General features: G+C 45.1%; 1 protein-coding gene across 1 annotated transcript; it reads right to left on the minus strand.

Annotated features, from left to right (window-relative positions):
* Positions 1-549: 549 nt before the first annotated feature.
* On the minus strand, positions 550-25,156 carry PATL1 (PAT1 homolog 1, processing body mRNA decay factor). Its single transcript, XM_072130221.1, has 19 exons — positions 24,913-25,156; positions 19,257-19,347; positions 17,590-17,783; positions 16,193-16,270; positions 15,449-15,649; positions 15,307-15,366; positions 14,406-14,489; positions 13,297-13,493; positions 12,428-12,514; positions 12,088-12,268; positions 10,633-10,756; positions 10,265-10,362; positions 10,125-10,184; positions 9,238-9,386; positions 8,716-8,875; positions 8,495-8,635; positions 6,872-6,960; positions 5,061-5,210; positions 550-906 (listed from the first exon to the last, which is right to left on the minus strand). Exons 1-19 carry the CDS (start codon positions 24,925-24,927, stop codon positions 888-890), a joined length of 2,178 nt encoding a protein of 725 aa, XP_071986322.1. The 5' UTR covers positions 24,928-25,156; the 3' UTR covers positions 550-887.
* Between the last annotated feature and the right edge of the window lie 1,846 nt (positions 25,157-27,002).

Below are 27,002 nucleotides of genomic sequence, written 5' to 3' on the forward strand. Positions count from 1 at the left end.
TTATTCTTTGAGTTGGTGCAATCACAGGGATCCCAAATATTTCTTAGTTGTGATATTAAATACGGTTAATAAAAATAAAACCTTTTTACAATTTACCATTCTGGGGACTGTGACTTTTTGAGGCGCTGCCTCTTCCCTGGACCGCCCCTCCCAGTCCAAAGGTCGGCCCCTAATCCCACCCAAAGTGTCCAGCGTATTCATGAGGGGGAGGGATTAGGGGCGGCGACTGCTGCATGACAGTCACCACCTGCTTATGGTCTGGGGAAAGAGACAGCACCTTGGACCGTCCCCTTCATGAACACGCTGAGCCGCTTACAGCGTGGTTTGGCGTTTCTTAGTGTACAGCGCAGCAGTGTTTCCAATAACGCTAGCCGTGCAACGCTGCTCCTCTTTAAAGTGCTGGAGATAAGATAGTAAAAGAAAATGCAAGTGAAAAACTTTCATTAAAAAAAATGCATAAAACGGTGTGTATTGGATGCGGATTCTCTTTCCGGGGGGCTTCTGTTACAATAACGGAGAGGCACAGGTATAAAGGCACCATCATTAGAGTCCAGTTTAATAATACTTTAGATTTATTTACACGGCGCTATATATATATATATAAAAAATAATAACTTTGTCTGAAAGATCCTGTCGTTAGCATTTCACTTACTCATCCATCTCACAGGGCCATTTATTAAAATCCTAAATAAGAAACAGGACGGGCTCCGGCCTGGTTCATATCGTCCCCATCGATGACACCACAGGGCGAGCAGACGACTGTCGTCCCCCCCCCCCCCTTACTGCTGATATCAATCACTGCGGGAACAGAAAAACCGAAAAACCCTTGAAGCAAAGGATCCAATTTGGAGGGTTGAGGCTGTGGAGAGTCCAAGGTGCAGATTTCATCATGGACTGGGGGCCGACCTAAAATTCACATACAAAAGAAATCATTAATGAACGTATAAGACAAGTCACACGGAGGAATCTTTCAGCTGATCCTTCTCCTGAGCACAGAACATCCTGCCGGATCCGCGAGCACCACGGAACATTGGACAAAGAACTTGTAACGCTTGTAGAATCTTTAACCCCTTAACGCCGCAGCCCTTTTTCATTTTTGCGTTTTCTTTTTTCACTCCCCACCTTCAAAAATCTATAACTTTTTTTTAATTTTCCCATGTACAGAGCTGTGTGAGGGCTTGTATCCACTTCATAGTGACGGTTTTTATTATTCCATGCCGTGTACTGGGAAATGGGGGGAAAAAAATTCTGAATGCAGTGAAAATGATGAAAAAATACATTCACGCCATTTTCTCGTGGGCTTGGATTTACGGCTTTCACTGAGCAAAACAAATGACATGTCTACTTTATTCTTTGGGTCGGTGCGATTACGGGGATAACAAATTTCTATAGGTTTTATAATGTTTTCATACATTTACAAAGATTAAAACCTCCTGTAAAAAAAAAAAAAAAAAAAATCTTCACTTCTGGCGCTAATAACTTTTTTATACTTGGGTGTACGGAGCTGTGGGTGGTGTCATTTTGTGTTACTTTTGATGACGTTTTCAATGCTGCCAGTTTTCGGGGTGTACGGCCTTCTGATCGCTTTTTATTGAATTCTTTATGTTTTGCAAAATGGCAAAAAAAAAACTGGCATTTCGTTTGGGAGCTATTTTCCGTTAGGGGGGTTAAATGCCGGGAAAAAAACATTATCATATTTTGATAGATCGGGCATTTTTGGAGGCGGCTATAACTAATGTTTTTAGGATTTTTACTGTTAATATTTAGATTAGTTCTAGGGAAAGGGGGGGATTTGAATTTGTACGTTTTAATATAATTACATTTTTTTTCTACTTTTTTATTTATTTTATTATTTTCAGACCCCCTAGCGTACTTTAACCCAAGGTTGTCTTATTGATCCCACCATATACTGCCCTTCTACAGTCAGTATATGGGGATTTTGCACATCCCCATGCAAATTGCACGCTGTAATAGATAGCCTTAAACTTAACCCCTACGGGACGCAGCCTCTTTTGGCCTTAAGGACGCGGCCCCATTCTTCAAATCTGACCTGTGTCACTATAAGTGGTTATAGTTTTGGAACGCTATGAGATATCCAGGGGATTTTGAGATTGTTTTCTCGTGACACATTGTACTTCAAATTAGTTTAAAAATTTGGATGAAATCTTTTGTGTTTAGTTATGAAAAAAAACAAAATTTGGAAAAAATTTGGAAAAATTCTTTATTTTCAACGTTCTAAATTCTCTACTTTTGATGCAGATAGTCATAGCTCCCAAATAAATTCATAACTTACATTTCCCAAGTGTCTGCTTTATGCTGGCATGGTTTTTTAAGATTCCACATATTTTACTAGAATGCTCTGAGGCTCAGAATTTAGGTATCATTTTTCACATTTTTTGTAAAATCACCAAAACCTGTATTTAGATGGACCTGCTCAACTTCTAATTGACACTGAGAGGCCTAAATAATAGTGAGACTCGTAAATTACCCCATTGTGGAAACTACACACCTCAATGTATGAAAAACCACTTTTAAGAAGTTTGTTAACGCTTTACGTGTTTTATAGGGGTTAAAACAAAATGGAGGTGCAGTCTCCAAATTGTAATATTTTTTCACAATACACCCATTTTGGGTGGAAAATTAAACATTTACAATGGATTAAATGAATAAAGGCTCCACAAAATTTGTTACCCAATCTCTCCCGAGTACACGGATACCCCATATGTGCTGGTAACCTGCTGTATGGGCGCACGGCCGGGCATAGAAGGGAAGGAGGCGCCATCCAAATCAGATTTGCTATGTCACATTGTACAGGCTATAATTTTTTTCTTTTTTTTATTGTGGACCTATAGGGGCTTATTTCTTTTGCCACATGAGATGCACTTTTCTGGTACGTAATTTGGGGGAATCTATAGGCTAATTGGTGAGATTTTATTAACTCTTTGTTGGTGGAGGAAATGAAAATCATCACTTTTCAGGAAGATTTTTATGGGTTTTTTTTTTTGGCTGTTTACCATACCATAAAAATAGTATATTATTTTTATTCTATGGGTCGCCACGATTACAAAAATACCTCATTTATATAGATTTTTTATTTTTTCCCATTTTTACTGAATAAAAAGTAATTTGGCAAAAATGTTGTTAATTTTAGCATCACCGTCTTTCATATGCATAACTTTTTTATTTTTCGCCTCACAAATCTGTTTAAGGGCTTATTTTTTGCGAGAAGGATTGTTCTTTTTAGTGGTCTTATTTTAGAGTGCATAACATTTTTTAAATCCCTTTTTAGAGCATTTTTATAGGGTATTAATTGAAAATGATCTTTTTTCTGGAGCTTTTTTTTGTTTTGTTTTTTACGGGGTTCACTTTGTGGATCTAATAACGATTTTGTTTTATTATACAGATTGTTACGGACGCAGGGATACCAAATATGTGGGGGTTTTGTGTATTTTATTCAATTGTACTGAATAAAAACCAATTTGGAGAATATCTTGTTCATTTTAGCATCACCATCTTTTCATATGCATAACTTTTTTATTTTTCGGCTGACAAATCTGGTTAGGGGCTTATTTTTTGCGAGAAGAGTTGTTCTTTTTAGTGGGCTTATTTTGGAGTGCATAACATTTTTTAAATGACTTTTTAGAGCATTTTTTTATAGGATATTAATTAAAAATTATCTTTTTTCGGAACGTTTTTGCGTTTTTTTTCTACGGCGTGTACCGTGCGGGTCCAGTAATGATTCTGTTTTATTATACAGATTGTTACGGACGTGGCAATACCAAATATGCAGGGTTTTTTGTGTTTTTGTGTTTTTTATACTTTATTAAGTGTTTTTATGGGAAAGTGACATTTTAGGGGCTTATATTTTTATGTATTTATTTTTTATTTATTATAATGTGTAGTGTTTAGTGTTTTTGCATATTTTTACTTATACATACTTGAACTTGAACCAGTGATGCTCTGACTCTCTGATCACTGGTTTAAGTTCAATACACTGCTCTACAATACTATTTTATTGTAGAGCAGTGTAAACTGTCTGAGCAAGCTTGCGCATGCTCAGACAGTTTACAGTCAGACCCGGAAGGGGTCTGGCTGCCATGGAGACCGGGCAGCTCCGGGGCACATGCCAGTCCTCGGAGCTGCCCAGAAGTGGATCGGATCCCCCGGTAAGCGGCACGGGGGATCTGATCCACAGCGCAAACACCCTTACACGCCGCGGTCATGTTTGACCGCGGCGTGTAAGGGGTTAACACCCGCGATCGGAGCCAGCTCCGATCGCGGGTGTTAGCGCAGGCTGTCAGCTGTACTAGACAGCTGACAGCCGCTGCTTCTGGTACCGGCTCCGTTCGTGAGCCGGCGCCAGAAGCAGGACGTTATAGAACGTCCCCGTGCGCTAAGCATCTAGCCCCGGGGACGTACTATAACGTCCTGGTGCGCCTAGGGGTTAATAGCCTCAGGTCTTTGTGTGAGCCGAGGAAGTCATACTAATGGATTGCCACTCCGCAGGGAGCGACGATCCAAGCCAAGATGGCAGCGCCCACGCGCTGCAGGCTTGTTAACGTCATCAGCAGCTTTGCCAGCGGCGAACAAAGGGTTAACACCCACCACACCGTTAGCGGCGGGTGTTTGCTCCATTGTGCAGCAAACACCCACTGGGTAAGAAGACAGATCAGCCCGTGAACCCGCTTCAAACTTCCCCCCTCCACTACAGGACGTGCAGGAATGTCCAAATACGCTAAGGGGTAAAGGACATCTACCACCAGGACGAAGGACTGTAAACCAAGCACAGTGACATACTGGTGCGCACCCCCTCTAGAACGATTCATTTTTCTTTAAGCTATCCATGTCCTTGTTTTTAAGAAAAAAAGCTTTAAAGAAATTATGCAAATGAGGCTGAGGAGATCCAGGTTACGAAGACCAGAGCCCCCTGCATAATTTTTAAAGCCACGTAAGTGTGCTTTTCTTTACAATCTTTGATGCTAGTGGTAGATTTAGTGGTTGGATTTAGGGTGTTGTAATAGGGGGTCACCATAGCAGATGTATTTTTCGCGCAGGTTCACCTGAATTTTGACCGCAGTTGGCTGAGACTCTGATCGTCGAGGTACCGTGAAAAGTGCAGCAGAGCCGAGACCGGAGAGCAGAGGGGCTGCGGCACAGAGTTTGCTTGGATCTGTAAAAGGCAATGGGCAACTTGCGCAACCAGAGGGGTCCTGGAAGACAGATCGTGCAGATTAATGACACATGGATGCATTACTCATTCACACATAGGCCATTACAAGGTTGAAAGAAAATAAACCCAAATTTATCCGATATTTACGTCTACAGTGCTGGACCGGTGGAAGGCGGCAAAAAAAAAAAAAAATCTTAAAAGGACATATACCAACTTTCCTAGATTGTACGGATAATGCTACTTACTACACAAATATTCAGGCAGTCCCCAGGTAACATGAGATAAGTGAAGATTATTGATTGCAGGGGTAGAGCCACTTCAGGAGCCCCAATCCTCATATATATATATAGCACTTAGAAACCTGCTGCCGTCATATTAAAGAGGAGTATCAGATCTTGCAGATTGCATCAGGCTTATGGCTTTGTGAGCTACAGAACCAGGGACACAGACAGCTCCCGCCTACATATTAAATGCCTGTTTGTACATCTCTGTAGCTCACAGAACCATAACTTGTTCTTAATACAACACCAGCAGCATGTTTCTAGGTGCTATAGAACCATAGATGGGGTTTTCTGAACTGATGCTCCCCCTGCAACCACTAAACTTGACTCATCTCAGGTAAAAATTGTAAGAAGAGTCATATTTGGACGGGTGAGATCTAACACATAAAAGGGGGGATTCTAGAAGGACATTTCATTCCCTACATAAAGGGGGCTGATTGCCTAGTGGGGTAAAACCCGGTAACAGGTTTCTTTTAAGTTGAATTTGTATGCAAGTCAGAACAGGTTTATTTTGTGTATTTTTGTCTCTGTGACAATTGAATTTTCAAAATTTTGGGTTATAATGGCTTTAGCAGCCGTAATGTCCTAATTGTCCAGCATATGGATCGAAAAGTAGAAATACTTCAGCAGATTGCAGTGCATGTTAGGATACTGTAATCTACCAGAGACTTGTTGTAAGGGTAGATCCTCCATCAATACTGGAAACGACTTTTGACCATTGAGAATGTGAAATGACACTTGTCTGCAATGATCCCCGGTGATCACATGATCGCCAGGTGGGGCGAGATTCATCTCGTGCACCAGTGTATGATAGAAGCTCCGCCCCTCTGACAGTTCCAGACACATGAGTAGGCTTAGGCCTCTCCTGCTGTACCCGGTGGGTGGCTGCGCTATGGAAATGGTCAGGTCCAATCAGAAATCATGGGGCACACGTTGAATATTTTATTTTAAGTGAATATTTCACACGGTGTAGCCTTCACCATAATATGAAGATAAAGTGAGAATTTAAAGGAAACCTACCACTTGTAGTGGCAGGTTTCTGATGGAAATACCGGGCACCAGCTCAGGGTGAGCTGGTGCCGGAGCTTATTTTCGTTAGTGTTTTAAACCGCGGTATCGCGGTTTAAAACACTTTTTAAACTTTATAGCCGGCACAGGGAGGTACGCGCTCGGCGCTTACCATACGCGCGGCTCTCATTCACTTCCTATGTAGCCGCGCGCACGGTAAGCACCGAGCGTGTACCTGCCTGCGCCGGCTATAAAGTTTAAAAAGTGTTTTAAACCGCGATACCACTACAAGTGGTAGGTTTCCTTTAAGTAACAGATCACAAATTACGACGTTTCGGTCATCCAGACCTTTGTTGGTGGAGGGTCTTGGGAGCGCCGGAGCAAACATGTAACGCAATAAGCTACAACGTACCAGAGAGTTTGGTTCAGTGCGGAAGGACATTCAGAGCTGATCAACTCTTCACCTCGCTCAAGAATCTGGCAGAGGAGGGTCAGGCCGAGCTGTAGGGGAAACGGTAGAAACAGAAAGTTGTAATATCACCAAGAAACACGGCAACGCTCTGGATCAGAACCGAAGGCTCAGCTACACCAGGAGGGACAGGACTGTCATGGAGTCTCTACCTCATCCCTGGATAATGTCCTGGATGAAGCAGGGACAAGTCTTCCCAGGTCTGATCAATAGGACAATTGCCACTAAGTCAGATCTCATTATGACACAATGTTTTTTTTTTTGTGTACAGATCTGCATCGGCTCTGTTTATGTGTAACAAATTGTCCTTACTTGTCCGAGTATTTAATATTCCGGGCCGTGCACTGGGAAGCAGGAAAAAAAAAATTCCAAATGCGGTGAAGTTGGAAACAAAACCAAAACAAACCATATTTGTGCCATATTTTGGTGGACAAAGTTTTTACGCTCCAAAATGACACCTCCACTTTATTTTTTGGGTCGCTATGATCACAGGGTTTTAATAGATTTTTAAAAGTATCTTTAGCACAAATCATTTTTTTTTGCATTATGCCCTACTCGGATGCTGATAACTTTTTCATACTCCGGTTTACAGAGCTGTGTAAGGCTACATTTTTGTGGGACGAGATGACTTTCATTGCAACCATTTTGGGGACTGTCCCCATTTTTGATCACTTTATATTGTACAATAAAATAGCATACAGACTCACCGCTGGGAATAGCCAAATAACCAGAACTTTTGAGACACAGAAATACCGGACATGATTTTATTTGTTTACTTTTACATGTGTTGTAGATAAAAGGAAGATGATTAAAAAAAATATTCAAAAAATGAAAAAAAAAACAAACTTATTTTTTGCTACTTTTTTAGGTCCCTCAGGGTGTCTGAACACTAGGGGGTCTGTTCGCTCATGCAATATACTGCAATACAACTGTATTGTATTGTAATAATGTGAATATACAGCCCTTTTATATTACAGCCTCCTAATAGTCATGGCAACCAATCAGCAACCACAATGAGGTTGTGGGGGATGCAGATTGCCATAAATATGACTGCAACCCTGTGAAGCTGGTGTTTATGTGAAATGATCATCTTCTACCACGGCAATTTACACTTTAAGTGTTGCTAGCACCGACCGCAGGTGTCTAATGTCTGATCTGACAGCAGATACCTGCCCAGTATGGAGGGGGCTCAGCTTGTGAACCTTCTTTGTACAGTCTTCGGCGGCTTTCACACTGATGTGAGCACACAGCAGCGCTCAGCCCTGCCCTCTCCATTGGGAGAAGTGGGGCACGCCCGTACTTCTGAAGAAAGAAGTGTGCCCCATCATTCCCCCACTGGTACGGTAGGGCACGGTGGGCAATACGTCCAACGAAATGGATGTACGTAATACCCATTGAAAGCCATTGGACGTGTGCAGTCCTAAACCTCTTGAGGGCACACATGTGCTATGTGCAGTACTTAAGAGGTTAATGGAAATACTCTGCTGTGCAATGATGTATTCTGGGTGAAGTGACAAAAAAGGTAACCCTTAAGTGTCCTGTCTTACCATTTCGGAGGGGATTTACCTTGTTCTGGAGCACAGCTGTAAGCTGCTGTTGGGGAGATGTAACACCGGACCCACATAGACACTGGAGCAGCGCAGCGACAGCCGGACCGCTCAGCTGGCTAACCACTTGGGCACACGGAGCCGCCAGGCACGACAGGATCTGGTAAGGAGACATGTTGTGAGCGCAAATGCTTTAGGCATTTAGTGGAGTGTTAGAAATATTTAGTCGAGAATGAATACCTGATCTTGAACGTCCTTTTTGATAAGGAAGGGCAAGCTGTGGGCTGCGGTAGAAATGAACGTGGAGCACTGCTGCAGAGGAAGGAAAGGGAAGATCCGCGTCACCAGGCGTTTTCCCTTTCTAATGCACATGACCTGGATAATCTGTTCCTCGGCCGCTCTGTGGGAAAAGATTAAAATGGCCCTTAAGTTATTTAGCGGAGCGATAAGAGAACCCTCTCGCTGTCACCAGCCTACATACATCAGTTATGGGTGGTTATAGCTGCATCCTGCAATAGAGAAGGCATCATGCAGAGACTACACTTCCCATAATGCCCTGTACTATAAGAGTGGAGTGTAGGTGGCCTCTCCAGGTTTCCTGGCCAGATCCACACTGCTGGGAACAGCAGCATCATGCAGAGACTACACTTCCCATAATGCCTTGTACAATAAGAAAGGAGTGTGGGTGGCTTCTCCAGGTTTTCACATCCAGGAGAGAGAGTCTATAATGCCAATGGGCTCTTATTTTTTAATGTGTATTACCTCTCACTCCCTTCTTTAATCTTCATGATGTCACAGAGCTGCTGCAGCTTCACCCTGCGTTCTTCAGACAGTACTACCCGCTCCTCATCTTCACAACAGAGGGAAAAGCGGCGATCAAAGTCTTCCAGCTCTAACAATACGGAAAACGCCTGCAACCGACAATATGGGGTCATAGGCAACAACTGGATATTATTTACAAGAAATCCTTTGAGGAATTGCCACAGATTTGAAGTAATAAGCGGAATTCATAAAGAAACTTCATAGAATCCTCTCTTAGAGGAGCCGCAAATGGGACATCACAGAGTTACAGACATATAGCTCCCTGGGGTAACGAATGTCACATAATGCCATTCTAAAGCCTTGAGAGAGCGAGAGAGACCTCTGAGACGCAACAGAATTCCTGAGGGGGGAGATGAGACGGACAGTGGTTGGAGACTTCGTTCTGCTACATCATTAATCACTCCCTCAACAAGGAGGGAATGGGAGTGATACTCGCTATATGAAGAGAAATCAACTTTGCTCCTCACCCCTCACTCAGGAATTCTCTACATCCAGGTAAGCTGTGTCAGTGGGGAGGATGTTTTTGTTTTGTTGTTAAAGCATGCTGCCTCTAATCCCATGCATGGAGGCGTCAGTGGATCACGTATATAGATATCTTAAAAGGTACTGTGCATAGTTTATGGTGGAAAAGAGGGGAGGTGGGGCGTGGGGGGTCGCTGGTGATATGTTCTCTCTATGATCTTCTGGCCTGTATAAGCATGAACAACCGGATCCCAAATCAAAAAACTTTTTTGCCACCTTAGATAATCTTTTTCTTTACTATAGATAACATTACTTAAAAATTCACAAAACACACAAACAAAATAAACCAAAAAGGAAAAACCTACCTTCTCAATGATAACCAGAGTCTGGCGTCTTTTGTCACGAACCTGCTTCTCCCGCGTTTCCTGTTAAATAAACAAATCAATAAATGCTGCAGGTTTTTTTTTACAATATCTGAAAACAAGACAAGATCTGGATAACTTACTTCTTCATCGGAACGATGGGTTGTCACGGCATCAATCATTTTTCGGGGGTTGTTCACACTGGACACGGTCAGCTTTCCCAGAGAGCCTTCAAACTGCACTGCGCATGGGAAAAGGAGGTTTGGTTTAGTTGGGTGTAATAACACAAATCAGGAGAAAGGAAGAAGACTAATAGATCCTCAAACAGAAAATCTCCCATCAAAATCCATCCTGATAAACCAGGGACATTCCTCATAGCTCCAGGCACCGGGACTGTGGTCATCTTATTTGTTATCCTTGGCCTCCCTTCTAAAATCAACTTTTTACATTATGCTAATGATCCCGAAAGGCACTAGCACAAATTCCATACTTTCTTCATCCTTATGCTTACCTGGTTTGTAGGCGTGCTCCAGTTTGGCTACTTGTGGTGTAATGAGTTTTGTTCTCTCCTTCTTAGGACCCTCACTTGGCCGGTCTTGACTGGAGGAAATCTTGTCAAGCTTTTCAAAGTAGTTCTGGATTTTACAACAAAGATGTTACAACCCTTACAGATAGTCGGCCGCACAGGTTACAAATCTGTGGCCAAAGATGTGATCTACACAGGGCTTCCACATTCTGCCCTAGGGGAGCCCACAACTACTCTATTTCATCCATGATCAACCACACAGCCTGACTGTCTACATAGACTACGTGCCACCAATCTAAGGGACAGTGTCTGCTTATGAAGCAATATGGAAGCCCAGCCACCTGTTTACCAACCCCTTAAAGGAAACCTACCACTTAAAAGTGGTAGGTTTATACACATATACATGGCACCAGCTCAGGGTGAGCTGGTGCCAGAGCATATTTTTGTTAGGGGAACAAAGCCCCTATCGCAGAATTATAAGTTATATTAACTTATAACTCGGTGCACCGCACCGCGCCGGATTCTGAAGTGCAAGTCTGTTTCCCCGTGCTAAGTTGCGCAGGCGCGCGTGTGCCGGAGAGCTCGGTGACGTCACCGGCTCTCCTGCACTTCAGAATCCGGTGCGCGCATGGTCCGCCGAGTTATAAGTTAATATAACTTATAATTCTGCGATAGGGGCTTTGTTCCCTTAACAAAAATATGCTCTGGCACCAGCTCACCCCGAGCTGGTGCCATGTATATGTGTATAAACCTACCACTTTTAAGTGGTAGGTTTCCTTTAATTGAGAAATCTACCACCAGGATGAAGGATTGTAAACCAAGTACACCAACATACTGGGCCCCATCTGGCAGGATCCACTCTTTTAGCTTATGTCCTGGTTTTTACAAAAACAAAAGTTTTTAAAATTATGAAAATTAAACATTGTGTTTATAGAACCTGGAGCCACTCAAGGGGCATTCTGACGTGTGACGTTGCGCTTTGGTTGCGTTTTCATTGCGTTTGAAACGCATTACTACAGCTGAGGAGAGGTGATTTAGCTAATTACATTACTGTTAACATTTGTGTTTACAAAATAAATTGTAAATGTGATGTAAACACATGTGAAACGCAGGCCGAAACACAACGTGTGAACACGCCCTCAGGTTAATTTTTTAAAGCAGAGCAGATCCTGCCAGAGGGGGCATACACCACTAAGTCAGTGTGCTTGGTTTACAATCCTTCATCCTGGTAGTAGGGGTCCTTTAAGGGACACAAAAAGGCCAAGTTGTTAAGTGGTTAAGACTATTGTTTATTGGGTTACACGCCATAGGGATAATGACAACAGTCTACTTATTGTACGTCACACTGGTTGCATTTAGCAGACACATACTTTGCAGAACATTGCCTGGTAAGAATACTGGAGCAATGACGTAGTGTGCAGTGGGCTTCAGAGCATATACCTGGTAGTAGAAGTCATCATGGTAGGGGTCAGTGCTCTGCAGCTGGAGGAGCTGAATACGGCAAACCCACTCCTTCTCCCGCTGCAGCATAAGACCTGCATAGGGGTCACGACGATGAGCTTCGGAGTGTGAGGGCCTGGAAGAGCGATCCCCTCCGGAGCCATTAACACCTCTGTGTTGACTGAAGTAGATACAACATAATAATGCATTAGTAAGCAGATTAACTGGTCACATAAATATGTATTTGGGGACATGAGAGGACATAAATGGGTTTTTAATGTAAGATTTTGACGGATTTCAACAACATTGCCATTACAGGTGGGGTTACAGTGGGACGTACTTGCGGTTCTGTTGGCGCTGGTGAAGTAGACGTCTGTGCTGTGGGTGCAGGTGAGTAGTATCCGGGCGAAACTGCAGCTGCTGCGGCCTTAAATAGGGGAAAAAATTATACATTGTTACACACAAACATAAGAGCTTAACCCTAAACTCAGTTAAATAAATGATGTTTAATGGGAAACAAACAGTTAAATAACTTCCAACATCTATAATTTTCGGAAAGTTTTCAAGAGATCCGCTCATAGTCATTCATTGCTTACAATAAAGCTGTGACCTCATCACGCGATTACCAGACCGGCGGACAAATCACTACCTATTGAAAGGGTCAGCGGCTGTATAATGTCCATGTTCTCACAGATGCTACTTTGTGGGGTCTTCAGCACTGCAAGTAGACTGTTCCCCCTTCTGTGAAACATTTGCAGCCTCTAACCTTAGGTTGGTCTGATCCCCGGCACACATTGCACGGGGCGGGAGTACGTTCATAGTACAGAAATAAGATGCTGGCCAGTACTGCAACCACTTTGGCTGCCAGACAGGGGGTCCATGCATCAGATTTCTGTATGATGCAAGGACTCCCATCCTGGGCAATGTGTGCAGGCAGTGAGGTCAGTCTGTTTCCACGGTCGGCACGCACTTGTGGGGTCAAACTCATGGCATACCCCAACCATACATAACAATGCCATTAGCTGGATCCCAGCAAATAGGAGGCGTAATAAAAGTTATAAGAGGTATGATAACCATATGTGTAACAAGCTGTGCAACAACTGCACCCCTGCAACCAGGAAGGCAACGCACCCAGAAGAAATCAGATGTGTGCAATCCCTTAATGAATTACGTGTGAACACTACAATCTGAGTACACACAACATCCTACCTTATATTCTTGAGATGTGCTCCTGGGGCAGCTACTGAGGGAACACCAAAAAAGGGACGGAACCCTCCACCTCCTGGTGCAACCATTGAGCCCACGTGTCCCTGTAAAAGCTTGGGTGCGACATTAGCCATCACAGGCCCATGGAGGCCACCAGTTCTAGCAAACTGACTTGGAGACATGCGCCCAGCTGCTGCTGCCTGAAACCGAAATATAGTAATGAGAAAACCAATGCAGAGAACTGCCATCTCCAAAACCTAAACCTGCTCCAGGGTAAAAAGCATTAACAGTTATATCCTCAGTAGTTCTTTTTCTGTCTATGAGATGCACTTTTTAGAATGAAAAGGTCTTCGTGTCCAATGGCCAGCAGGATCCAACACTGCCAGACCCTCCAGACCGCTGTGTGTGTTTGTGTGAGTGAATGCATGTAGCATAACTGTGTGTGAATGGATGTAGCAGGCCTGAGTAGTTAATAACTGGATTTACCAGGGTTAGGTGTATGGATGTAGCATAGCTGCATGTTCTGTGCGACCAACAGAATTCTTAATTGGGGTAAAATATGTTTTTCCTTCTTTTTGGATTACTAACTCTGGGATGCATCTTACAGTAAAACATGCAGGACATGTAGAGGAATTATCTACCGCCTAATATTGATGTGCATCATAAATAGAGAAAACTTTAAAGGGACCCTCCCAACTCAGGCTCTTATGTAATATTTTAAATGCCGATTTTGTTGCTGAAAATCTGCAGTGTAATACAATTGTATTAAAGGTACGCGATTCGAAAAAAGAAATGTAGACGTAGCATTTTTTTTTTGTGTCAAAACTGCGGCTCAATGCGGACTAATTCTTGTCGTGTCCTTGCTGATTTTTGCAGGCAAATTTAATTGTTAGATTGTAGAAGGAAGAGTCAAAATCTGCATCATTTTGTGGATTTTTTCTTAGAAAAGACATCACATCAGGTAAAAAAGAAAAAAAAAAAGATTAATAAAAAAAAGTGCGTGGAGTAAAAATGTAAATCAGCGTATAAACAGCCACTAGAAATAAACGGCAATAAAACCAAAACAAAAACTTTATATAAAACACATATACACAGGACCGATGGAGCGTTACCTGAGCGCCACCTATGAGCTGCGCCCGCTGGAGTGGGGACAGGGCAGAAGGGAATGGGTGTCTCAAAAGGGCCGCCGGGTTATTCTGCAGAGAGAAGAAATAAATTAACATAAAGGGCTAAATAATATGAGCACTTGAAATGGAGTGTGGAGGGGGAAATGAGATAGACCTTGGCTGCTGGCCCCGATTACAGGATCACCCCGTGCCGTGCCATTCACCAGTGTAGTGTGTTTGGCTTTCTATCCAACTGCCAACTTGCTTGAAGGGGTTGTGGCGCTTTCTTCCAAAAACAGCACCTCCCCTGACCATGAGATCTCCAGGGACATACAAGTTGTCCCCAATCCATGCATGAAAAGAACAGAACCCCTGTCTTACTCCGAGATGAAGAGAGCGGCCCGTTGTGCATACGCTGGCTGCTCTGGCGCTGACAGGGAATGCTGAGCACGGTGCTCGTCCATCTCTGTCAGCGCGATAGAGATGAATGCATGTGCGACTGGTCGCTCTCTTCACCTAGGGGTACGACGGTGGTACAACGAACCTCCCATCACTGAGATTCCCCCCCCCCCCCCAATCAGAACGTTAACTCCCTTCCACAGGATAAGGGTTAATTTTTATGTCACTGGAGAACCCCTTTAATCTCTATACAGCCGAGATGCAATACCAGCACAAACCATGGTCAGGTGTGGAGAAGTTTTTGTTAGAAAGCAGCCATGTTTATTAACCTCCATACAACCCCTTTAATTGAGGGCATACACCCCGCATATGGCTGGGGTGCGCACACGCGCATCACATATAGGTGGGGTGTGCACATATGCACATATACAACACGTATAGGTGGGGTGTGCACATACACATCACATTTAAGTGGGGTGTAAGAAAGCTGAATTTTGGGAGAATTTACCGGATGGTTGCTGAAAGCAGAGGAGGCTGCTCTGATGTGGATGGGATTTGGGCATAAAACCTGAAAGAAAAAATCTATTAGAAAATCTATAATATATGTAAATTCAGACAATTTTAAACCGTTATTCCTGACATGTCCGTACCTGCTGCTGACTGAACATTGGGCCCACATGTTTTGGGGGAGTTCCAATCGGCACGGCTCTCACCGGCGGGCTGCCTATGACAGGGGAGGTGGATCGGCGAGGCAGGGCTCTCTCCGAGGCGTCTCGCTCAGCACCGTCTCTGTGCGGGGGAGGGATGGCGGCTAAGCCGTATTCATGTAGAATAGAGAGTGGGCTCATATCCTAAAAAATAAAAAAAGAAAAGATTAATAAAAGTCAATATCATACTACAGAATACTGTATGCTGCAGGTTTTACTCTAAACCTAAGTGACTGCCACTTATTTTAATTTGCAGCAATCGCCTCATTTACATCACACATAGAACTACTATAAAAAAACACCTTCATGACGTCGCAGCTTATCTACTCCCCCGATTTGTAGGTCCATAGAACTCCAAACTATTGATGCCTATGGTCATGTGACTGCAGGAAAGTACATCACTAAATGCTGTGAACAGGACTCAAGGAAGATATGTTTATAAAATCTACATAACCTCCCCCCTCCCACTGCTGCTGTGCGAATACATCAGTAAGTGGGAGGTGCTTAGTGAAGAGGGGAGGTGACAGAGCATGGAGGGGCTCTGGTAACGCAGCCCTTCAGACGCAGTTGAATAATTATAAAAGTGGGTTTTAGAAGGAAGGAGGTTTATCTCACTTGATTTTGAAGGTAGATTTCCTTTAAGACATATATATTATAAAAGTCTATCACAACATTATTCCTCCTTACCTCTGTCAGCGAGGGTCCTCTGATGGGCCGAAGGTCTGATGAAGAATCCCATATACTGGAGTTTATCCCGGATGAAAGCTAAAAAAAAAAAATCAATGATAATTGGAGGCATTTTAGGAAACATAAACCTATGAATTGTTACATTGTGTGAAGAGATATTTTATTGACTTATAGATTTATGACTGGCAGGTAATCATCCTGATAGGTGATGGTCCTGGTGTGGTGAGAGATCCTCTTCTAATGTCCCCGGCACCTGGCTGTACAAGGAACTACATTTGGACGCATTCACCATCAGTTGCACAGCCATGGATCCAAAACAAAGTGAGAGGAGGACAAAGCTGGGGTGTGCTGCATCCGAAAGTGGCTAGAATTATTATTATTTTTTTTTTTAATCAAAGCTTTTTATCGAGCAATTTCAACTTATTTTTTAACAAACAAACATTTCCCCCCTTTCCCCACCCACAAAAAGACACACAGTCCCACCCTATCCCAACACGTCCAGACACTTGCATAATGTACAATGACCTGCACATGTTTTCAAAGGAAGGCAGTCAACGGATTACGTTTTAAGTGTGTTGAAGGGCTAGAACTTTTAAGGCTTATTCACACAATCTGCGACCAGATCACGGCCACTGGTCATGGTGTGACCGCTTGTCTTTCTATGGAGTGGAGAAGGGTGAGGAGTGCTGTGTACCACACCCCGGGGAGCCCGTCCGTCTGAATGTGTCCCTCATGCTGTGAGGGAGGGCAGCCGATGACACAAAGCGGAGGTCCTGGCTCTTCACTTCTATATGAATGATAAACTGCTGAAAAGCACAAGGTTATGCCAAAACTACGGCCATTCATTCTCAGGATAGTGGGGGGCATAGAAGTGGAGCCCTCATTGAATTGCCAAGCAGTATGTCATAACAAGAAATGGGAAGGTCCTTGAGCTAACAATATGCCGGTGACCAATCCACACCCTGGATTAAGAAGACTTCCACAGGGTGAAGTTCAGTGTCAGGAGAATTTTCCATTGACACTCCTAATCCATTATAAAGCACATTTACAAATCCATACAGGAGGAAACCTATATACTGTACACCAGTATATACTATATATACAAAAGTATATATATACACACACACACACACGTTCCCCCAAAATCAGTGGATGCATTATGGACAGACGAGACCAAGAAGTCCCAGAAGACATAACTGGCAGCATCACACAAGAAGCTGACGCCAACCACTATGGTGGAGGAGATGTCCTGGTGTGGGGTAGCTTTGCTACAGAAGAACTTGGAAAGTTCACCACCATGAACCCCATTTTGTAAATTAACCATAAACAAGCTGGTTAATAAAGCACAAAAATGAGTAAAGCCAAAATCCCAAATGCATGCTCCATCAGCCTATTACCTGAGTCCGTGTCCCACGAGGCAGGGATGGTTCTTCTATCTCCTTCACAAGCTGGCTAAGACTATGTTCTAGCTCCTCTTGTTGCTCTCCCAGGGGGTCATTGATGGGGGAAGTACTTCTGGCCAAAAGGTGAGAAGAGGGTATCTTCTCCTCCATCTCTGCCAGACGTTCATGTTCCTCCCGCCAGTCATCATCTGCAGAGAGAAGAACAATTGGATAAGGAGTGATGCTCTATATTGGTATGAGGCGGTAACAATAACGCCTGTACAGGTGTCTAGGACGCTTGTAAAGGCAGTTTTACTGCTTGAAAAGAGTCCCATGTGGTTAAATCGATTCTCCCTTTGTCACGCAGCAATCTGCAGCCTCTTGCAGTCTCTTCACAGCTGCAGCTTCTATAATTTGCATAACTTTTATAACTATATTTCCACAATCGCTGTATATACAGTTATAATAAAAGAAGTCCTCAGGAACCTCTTATTAGAACACATTCTACAATCACCAAACTGATGGTAGATGTCCTTTAAGACGGGCATTCCTACTGTTCTGGAAAAAATGTGAGTGTGACCACTGGTGGTATGAAAAGAGAAGAATAGTCAGTTATAGTCATGGGTCTTTCAGGTAACAATATTGATGACCTATCCCTATGAATGACACTGTGAAGGGTTAACATTCTTACTGATATTCTGCTCTGTTCTCTGCCTCCGCCAGGTTACTTGCTGTGGGATTTGGGCAGCAGTAACATAGAAAGACTACGAACCCAAAAATGCCCAATGTTCTTACAGAAAGGACACCATGAAACCGTCCTGGTGTGGAGGCGAAGATACAGCCCGTCACCCTGGGCAGCTGCCACCATGGAAGGAACGTGCGAGAGGGCAACTATTCACATGACCTGCCAACAACGCTGTGCATGGACACACAGGACCTGACATAGAAGTGGCTCCTGCTGCCCCTCCAGAGGTTTCCAAGGAAGCTGAGAAGCTAAAGGCAACTCCTCAGATATATCTTGTGTGTGCCCCCATAGATCCCGCCAGGCTGCATTCACCCCATACTGGTCTCTGTTATTTAGGCCTCTCAAAGTCACTTAAAGCTGAGCAGGTGCCTCTAAATAAGGGTTTTGACCAATAAAAATTAGATAAAAATGAGAAAAATTGCACCCAAAATTTGGAACCTCCTGGAAAAAGGCATGCATAAAAACCCTATGCCAGTATAAAGCAGACATTCGGGAAATGTTAGTTGCAAAGTTGTTTGGGTGCTACGACTGATCTGCCTGAAAAGCAGAATAATTTGTACAAATTTTTTGGCAAAGTTATTTTTTCGTAACTAAAACACAAACGATATCATCAAAATGTTTCTATCACTTTGTTTCCTCGTCATACGTTTTACTTCAATCTCACAGCCCCCTGGATATGTTAAAGCGAAACAAAGGTGTAACCACCTGTAATGTCACAGGGCAGATTTAAAAAAATCAGGTTAGGTCCTATGGCCCTAAAATAGCTTAGACCAGAAGGGGTTAAAGGGTTGTGATCAGTTAGATGGAGTTTCATTGTATATAATGCTGCCGAAACATGTGCAGGAACCATGGGGGACAAGGATCCCACGGCTGTGATGCTGCTTATATTATAAAGGCAACAGTTGAATTATCTGCTCTAATAAAAGATCCAACCTACCAATTGCTCCAGCTCCAAATGTGTCATCATTAAATTGGTCAATATCTTCATCCTCCTCCAGGTCTGGAAAGCCATCACCTTCCTCGAGAGACTGAAACCCAAAAAATAAGGTACATAAATCAAATGCATTGCAGATAGCGATTCTAGCGCCCCTACTTAAGGACACCCGACTTACAGACAACCCATAGTTACAGACAGACCCCTGTGACCCCTGGTGACCTCTCTGGATGTTACTATAGCCCAGGCTGCAATGATCAGCTGTAAGGTGTCTGTAATGAAGCTTTATTGATAATCCTTGGTCCCATTACAGCCAAAAAAATTTAGAAAATCCAATTGTCACTGGGGCAAAAAAAAAAAAAATTTTTGTCTGGATCTACAATTATAAAATATACAGTTTTAACTTGCATACAAATTCAACTTAAGAACAAACGTATAGAACCTATCTTGTATGTAACCCGGGGACTGCCTGTACAGATGAGAGGCAGAGACATTCAGTCTCAGACAACTCCCGTGGGTCAGGTCTGTGCACCAGCGCTCAATCCGCAAGGAGAATTCACAGCGAACTTGTGGACCCACAGACTAGTGAATTCTGGGGTTCCCTGTGGTCAGCAATAATTGTGATCAGTGGAAAAAAAAAAATCTAAGAAAAAGATGGTTAAAAAGAACCCCACTAAACTACTAGCCCCCTTTATGTAGGGAGTGAAATATATTTTCTAGAATTCCCTCTTTTATGTGAAATCTTCCCCATTTAACTATAAAAAGAATCTCCTCCAAAATCAGATAAATTGACTCTTCTCACCATGAGAGGAGTCAAGATTTGTGGTTGCAGGAGTAGTGTCACTTTGGAGACATCTATCTTATGTTTTATAGCACCTGGAAACCTGCTACTGGTGTCATATTAAAGATAGTAATCTCTTCTTTAAATGTAAGGCTGATGGTTATGTGATCTACAGAACAGGATACACAGGCAGCAAAAATAAGGCAGGAAATAGATCTTTATACGAATCATTTCCCACCATGTCTTTTACCTGCCTGTATCTCTGATTCTACAAACCCATATGAGCCTGATGGGAAAGGGAGATGACTTCATGCCTCTCGCGTGACATCCCCTCCCTTTCCCATACTCCCAGCATAGGAGAGGGAGCTGCAGGGTTGTGCATAATTAGCAGCCCGAAATGTCGGACATCTTGTCCCTGAGCTCCAGCTACTAATTCTAAACTTCTTTTCTAGGTGATTTTGGCGTGTGGACAGTGCCGGGATCAAGGTGAAGAGGAATAGGAGTATTTGTACTTTTTTTTTGTGCTTAGTTTCCTTTAAGTTTATGTGAATTAGTTACAATTACGGTCAAAAACAGCAAACACACAACTCAATGCACTACTCTGGTATGGATGAGCTCTAGCTGACCCTATACTCTGCCCTAGTAAGGATGAGCTCTATACACACACACACACCTGTGACCCTATACTCTGCCCTATTAAGGATGAGCTCTATACACACACACCTGTGACCCTATACTCTGCCCTAGTAAGGATGAGCTCTATGCACATAGCCATGGCCCTATACTCTGCCCTATTAAAGATGAGCTCTATACACACACACCTGTGACCCTATACTCTGCTCTAGTTAGGATGAGCTCTCTGCACATAGCCCTGACCCTATTCTCTGCCCTAGTAAGGATGAGCTCTATGCACATAGCCCTGACCTTATACTCTGCCCTAGTAAGGATGAGCTCTTTGCACATAGTCCTGATCCTATACCCTGCCCTAGTAAGGATGAGCTCTTTACACATAGCCCTGACCCTATACTCTGCCCTAGTAAGGATGAGCTCTATGCACATAGCCATGGCCCTATACTCTGCCCTATTAAAGATGAGCTCTATACACACACACCTGTGACCCTATACTCTGCCCTAGTTAGGATGAGCTCTCTGCACATAGCCCTGACCCTATTCTCTGCCCTAGTAAGGATGAGCTCTATGCACATAGCCCTGACCTTATACTCTGCCCTAGTAAGGATGAGCTCTATGCACATAGTCCTGATCCTATACCCTGCCCTAGTAAGGATGAGCTCTTTACACATAGCCCTGACCCTATACTATGCCCTAGTTAGAATGAGCTCTATGCACATAGTACAGGCCCAATACTCTGCCCTATTAAGAACGAGCACTTTGCACATAGATCTGAGCCTATATTCTAACCCTAGTAAGGATGAGCTCCGGATGAATAGCTCCCTTGGGTGCTGTCCCCCCTCCCCCGGCAGCCAGCAGACGGTCCCATGTATTTCTGTGGGCTCATACACACAGTGGTAGTGTCCACAGGCGAAGTGACTGCCAGAACTGCAGATTTTGGAGCCCTGGTTTGTGGCTTGGGGAGACCATTACTGCCGTTATCACCATGACTATATTTTCTAGTTTAAGATTTTCAGAATTAACTTTCATTATGGACATTACTCACTTTCATATTCTGCAGCTATGTAGGATGGTGTCTGCGCGCTCTGACCTCCAAGACAATATTATGTCGAACACGGCCTTGAAGAAGAGCACATGACATTCCTTCTCCATGTACCGAGAGGACTACTGGAGCCTCATGTATATAAATATCACACAACCTCTATGCACATAGCCCTAATCCTATACCCTGCCCTAGTAAGGATGAGCTCTATGCACATGGTCCTGACCCTATACTCTGCCCTAGTAAGGATGAGCTCTATGCACATAGTCCTGACCATATACCCTGCCCTAGTAAGGATGAGCACTATGCACATAGTCCTGACCATATACCCTGCCCTAGTAAGGATGAGCTCTATGCACATGGTCCTGACCCTATACTCTGCCCTAGTAAGGATGAGCTCTATGCACATGGCCCTGACCCTATACTCTGCCCTAGTAAGGATGAGCTCTATGCACATGGTCCTGACCCTATACCCTGCCCTAGTAAGGATGAGCTCTATGCACATAGTCCTGACCATATACCCTGCCCTAGTAAGGATGAGCACTATGCACATAGTCCTGACCATATACCCTGCCCTAGTAAGGATGAGCACTATGCACATAGTCCTGACCATATACTCTGCCCTAGTAAGGATGAGCTCTTTGCACATAGTCCTGACCCTAAACTTGGCCCTAGTAAGGAATCCAAAATAGGGAAGCAGCACTACGTAGTGAATAGTATTATTTATTTCACCAGTGGAAAAGATACAACGTTTCAGCTATCTCCATGTAGCCATTTTTCAAGGCCACATGGAGATAGCTGAAACGTTGTATCTTTTCCACTGGTGTTATAAATAATACTATTCATAACTGCTGCTTCCCTATTTTGGATTCCTGATCGATGGGGTTTTTGAGCCAGATCCCCTGAAGCCTGCACCCACACTGGATTATAATCCAGATTACCATAGTGCCACTCCACGAACTTGAATAGCCCTAATCCTATACTCTGCCCTAGTAAGAATGAGCTCTATGCACATAGCCCTGAACCTATATTCTGCCCTAGTAAGGATGAGCTCTATGCACATAGCCCTGACTCTATACCCTGCCCTAGTAAGGGTGAGCTCTCTGCACATACCCTGACCCTATATTCTGCCCTAGTAAGGATGAGCTCTGTGCACATAGCCCTGACCCTATATTCTGCCCTAGTAAGGATGAGCTCTGTGCACATAGCCCTGACCCTATAACCCTGCCCTAGTAAGGATGAGCTCTATGCACACAGCCCTGACCCTATACCCTGCCCTAGTAAGAATGAGCACTGTGCACATAGCCCTAACCCTATACTCTGCCCTAGTAAGGATGAGCTCTGTGCACATAGCCCTGACCCTATAACCCTGCCCTAGTAAGGATGAGCTCTGTGCACATAGCCCTGACCCTATATTCTGCCCTAGTAAAGATGAGCTCTGTGCACATAGCCCTGACCCTATATTCTGCCCTAGTAAGGATGAGCTCTGTGCACATAGCCCTGACCCTATAACCCTGCCCTAGTAAGGATGAGCTCTCTGCACATAGCCCTGACCCTATATTCTGCCCTAGTAAGGATGAGCTCTATGCACATAGCCCTGACCCTATAACCCTGCCCTAGTAAGGATGAGCTCTCTGCACATAGCCCTGACCCTATAACCCTGCCCTAGTAAGGATGAGCTCTATGCACACAGCCCTGCATAGCCCTGACCCTATACCCTGCCCTAGTAAGGATGAGCACTGTGCACATAGCCCTAACCCTATACTCTGCCCTAGTAAGGATGAGCTCTGTGCACATAGCCCTGACCTTATAACCCTGCCCTAGTAAGGATGAGCTCTGTGCACATAGCCCTGACCCTATATTCTGCCCTAGTAAAGATGAGCTCTGTGCACATAGCCCTGACCCTATATTCTGCCCTAGTAAGGATGAGCTCTGTGCACATAGCCCTGACCCTATAACCCTGCCCTAGTAAGGATGAGCTCTCTGCACATAGCCCTGACCCTATATTCTGCCCTAGTAAGGATGAGCTCTATGCACATAGCCCTGACCCTATAACCCTGCCCTAGTAAGGATGAGCTCTCTGCACATAGCCCTGACCCTATATTCTGCCCTAGTAAGGATGAGCTCTATGCACATAGCCCTGACCCTATATTCTGCCCTAGTAAGGATGAGCTCTGTGCACATAGCCCTGACCTTATATTCTGCCCTAGTAAGGATGAGCTCTGTGCACATAGCCCTGACCCTATATTCTGCCGTAGTAAGGATGAGCTCTGTGCACATAGCCCTGACCCTATATTCTGCCCTAGTAAGGATGAGCTCTGTGCACATAGCCCTGACCCTATATTCTGCCCTAGTAAGGATGAGCTCTGTGCACATAGCCCTGACCCTATATTCTGCCCTAGTAAGGATGAGCTCTGTGCACATAGCCCTGACCCTATATTCTGCCCTAGTAAGGATGAGCTCTGTGCACATAGCCCTGACCCTATATTCTGCCCTAGTAAGGATGAGCTATATGCACATAGCCCTGACCCTATAACCCTGCCCTAGTAAGGATGAGCTCTATGCACATAGCCGTGACCCTATATTCTGCCCTAGTAAGGATGAGCTCTGTGCACATAGCCCTGACCCTATAACCCTGCCCTAGTAAGGATGAGCTCTCTGCACATAGCCCTGACCCTATATTCTGCCCTAGTAAAGATGAGCTCTGTGCACATAGCCCTGACCCTATACTCTGCCCTAGTAAGGATGAGCTCGGGGCACATAGCCCTGACCCTATAACCCTGCCCTAGTAAGGATGAGCTCTGTGCACATAGCCCTGACCCTATATTCTGCCCTAGTAAAGATGAGCTCTGTGCACATAGCCCTGACCCTATATTCTGCCCTAGTAAGGATGAGCTCTATGCACATAGCCGTGACCCTATACCCTGCCCTAGTAAGGATGAGCTCTATGCACATAGCCCTGACTCTATACCCTGCCCTAGTAAGGATGAGCTCTGTGCACATAGCCCTGGCCCTAGTAAGGATCAGCTCTGTGCCCATAGCCCTGACCCTATACCCTGCCCTGGTAAGGGTCCGCTTTGGATGATTAGCGCCCTTGGGTGCCGCAGCGCCCCTCTAGGTGACCGTACTACACACATATAGAGCAGTACACGGATCCCGCACCTCCCGGTGTCCTTCCCGGCAGCCCGCGCGCCGCCCGCTCTTACCTGGAACCGGAGCATGTCTCTCTCTCTCTCGCTTTCCCACTCTCGGCCTCTCCTCCCCCCTCTCTGCGAGGCGCGTTCACGGTCTCCCTCCTCTTCTCATTCCTGAAACCTGATTGGCTCCAAGCATCTAGGAACGCAGAACTCCCTGTCTTCCGATTGGCCGCGGCGCACACGCGTGCGCGTGCCGCCGCACGCTACGTCTAGCGGCGCGTGACCGGCGTGCTCGCTCTGTTGCCCAGGTGACCTACGTGTGACGCAGCCTGGGACCGCGCCTTGCTGAAAACTTCAATGAATGCAACTTTATTGATCATGTCAACTATCCTGTGTAACAAAGCTGCTTTTACTTCCCATGTGTTTTCGACATTAAATGAAACGAGGGCAACAGTTAATGCAGTGCAGAATCCAGTGCAGAATATAGCCTGCCCAGCCCCCCAGTATATAGCCTGCCCAGCCCCCAGTATATAGCCTGCCAGCCCCTGCCCCCCCAGTATGTAACCTGTAGCCGCTGCCCCCCAGTATTTATCCTGCCAGCCCCTGCACTTTATAGCCAGCCCATCCCCCCAGTATATAGCCTACCAGCCCCTGCAGTATATAGCTTGCCCATATCCCCAGTATATAGCCAGCCCATCCCCCCAGTATATAGTCTACCAGCCCCTGCAGTATATAGCCTGCCCATATCCCCAGTATATAGCCAGCCCATCCCCCCAGTATATAGCCTACCAGCCCCTGCAGTATATAGCCTGCCCATATCCCCAGTATATAGCCAGCCCATCCCCCCAGTATATAGCCTACCAGCTCCTGCAGTATATAGCCTGCCCATATCCCCAGTATATAGCCTGCCCAGCCCTCCAGTATATAGCCTGCCAGTCCCTGCCCCCCCCAGTATATAACCTGCAGCCGCTGCCCCCCAGTATATATCCTGCCAGCCCCTGCACTTTATAGCCAGCCCATCCCCCCCAGTATATAGCCTACCAGCCCCTGCAGTATATAGCCTGCCCATATCCCCAGTATATAGCCAGCCCATCCCCCCAGTATATAGCCTACCAGCCCCTGCAGTATATAGCCTGCCCATATCCCCAGTATATAGCCAGCCCATCCCCCCAGTATATAGCCTACCAGCTCCTGCAGTATATAGCCTGCCCATATCCCCAGTATATAGCCTGCCCAGCCCTCCAGTATATAGCCTGCCAGTCCCTGCCCCCCCCCCCAGTATATAACCTGCAGCCGCTGCCCCCCAGTATATATCATGCCAGCCCCTGCACTTAATAGCCAGCCCATCCCCCCCAGTATATAGCCTACCAGCCCCTGCAGTATATAGCCTGCCCATATCCCCAGTATATAGCCAGCCCATCCCCCCAGTATATAGCCTACCAGCCCCTGCAGTATATAGCCTGCCCATATCCCCAGTATATAGCCAGCCCATCCCCCCAGTATATAGCCTACCAGCTCCTGCAGTATATAGCCTGCCCATATCCCCAGTATATAGCCTGCCAGCCCCTGACCCCCCAGTATATAACCTGCAGCCGCTGCCCCCCAGTATATATCCTGCCAGCCCCTGCACTTTATAGCCAACCCATCCCCCCAGTATATAGCCTACCAGCCCCTGCAGTATATAGCCTGCCCATATCCCCAGTATATAGCCAGCCCATCCCCCCAGCATATAGCCTACCAGCCCCTGCAGTATATAGCCTGCCCATATCCCCAGTATATAGCCTGCCCAGCCCCCCAGTATATAGCCTGCCAGCCCCTGCCGCCGCCAGTATATAACCTGCAGCCGCTGCCCCCCAGTATATATCCTGCCAGCACCTGCACTTTATAGCCAGCCCATCCCCCCAGTAAATAACCTACCAGCCCCTGCAGTATTTAGCCAGCCCATCCCCCCAGTATATAGCCTACCAGCCCCTGCAGTATATTGCCTGCCCATATCCCCAGTATATAGCCAGTCCATCCCCCCAGTATATAGCCTACGAGCCCCTGCAGTATATAGCCTGCCCATATCCCCAGTATATGTCCTGCAGCCCTGCCCTGAGTATACCAAGCCTTAAATAAAAAAAAAATTAACACTGTACTCATCGTTCCGTCCCCCCTCA

This window comes from Engystomops pustulosus, chromosome 11 (genome assembly GCF_040894005.1).
Source record: "Engystomops pustulosus chromosome 11, aEngPut4.maternal, whole genome shotgun sequence".
NCBI lineage: Eukaryota > Metazoa > Chordata > Amphibia > Anura > Leptodactylidae > Engystomops > Engystomops pustulosus.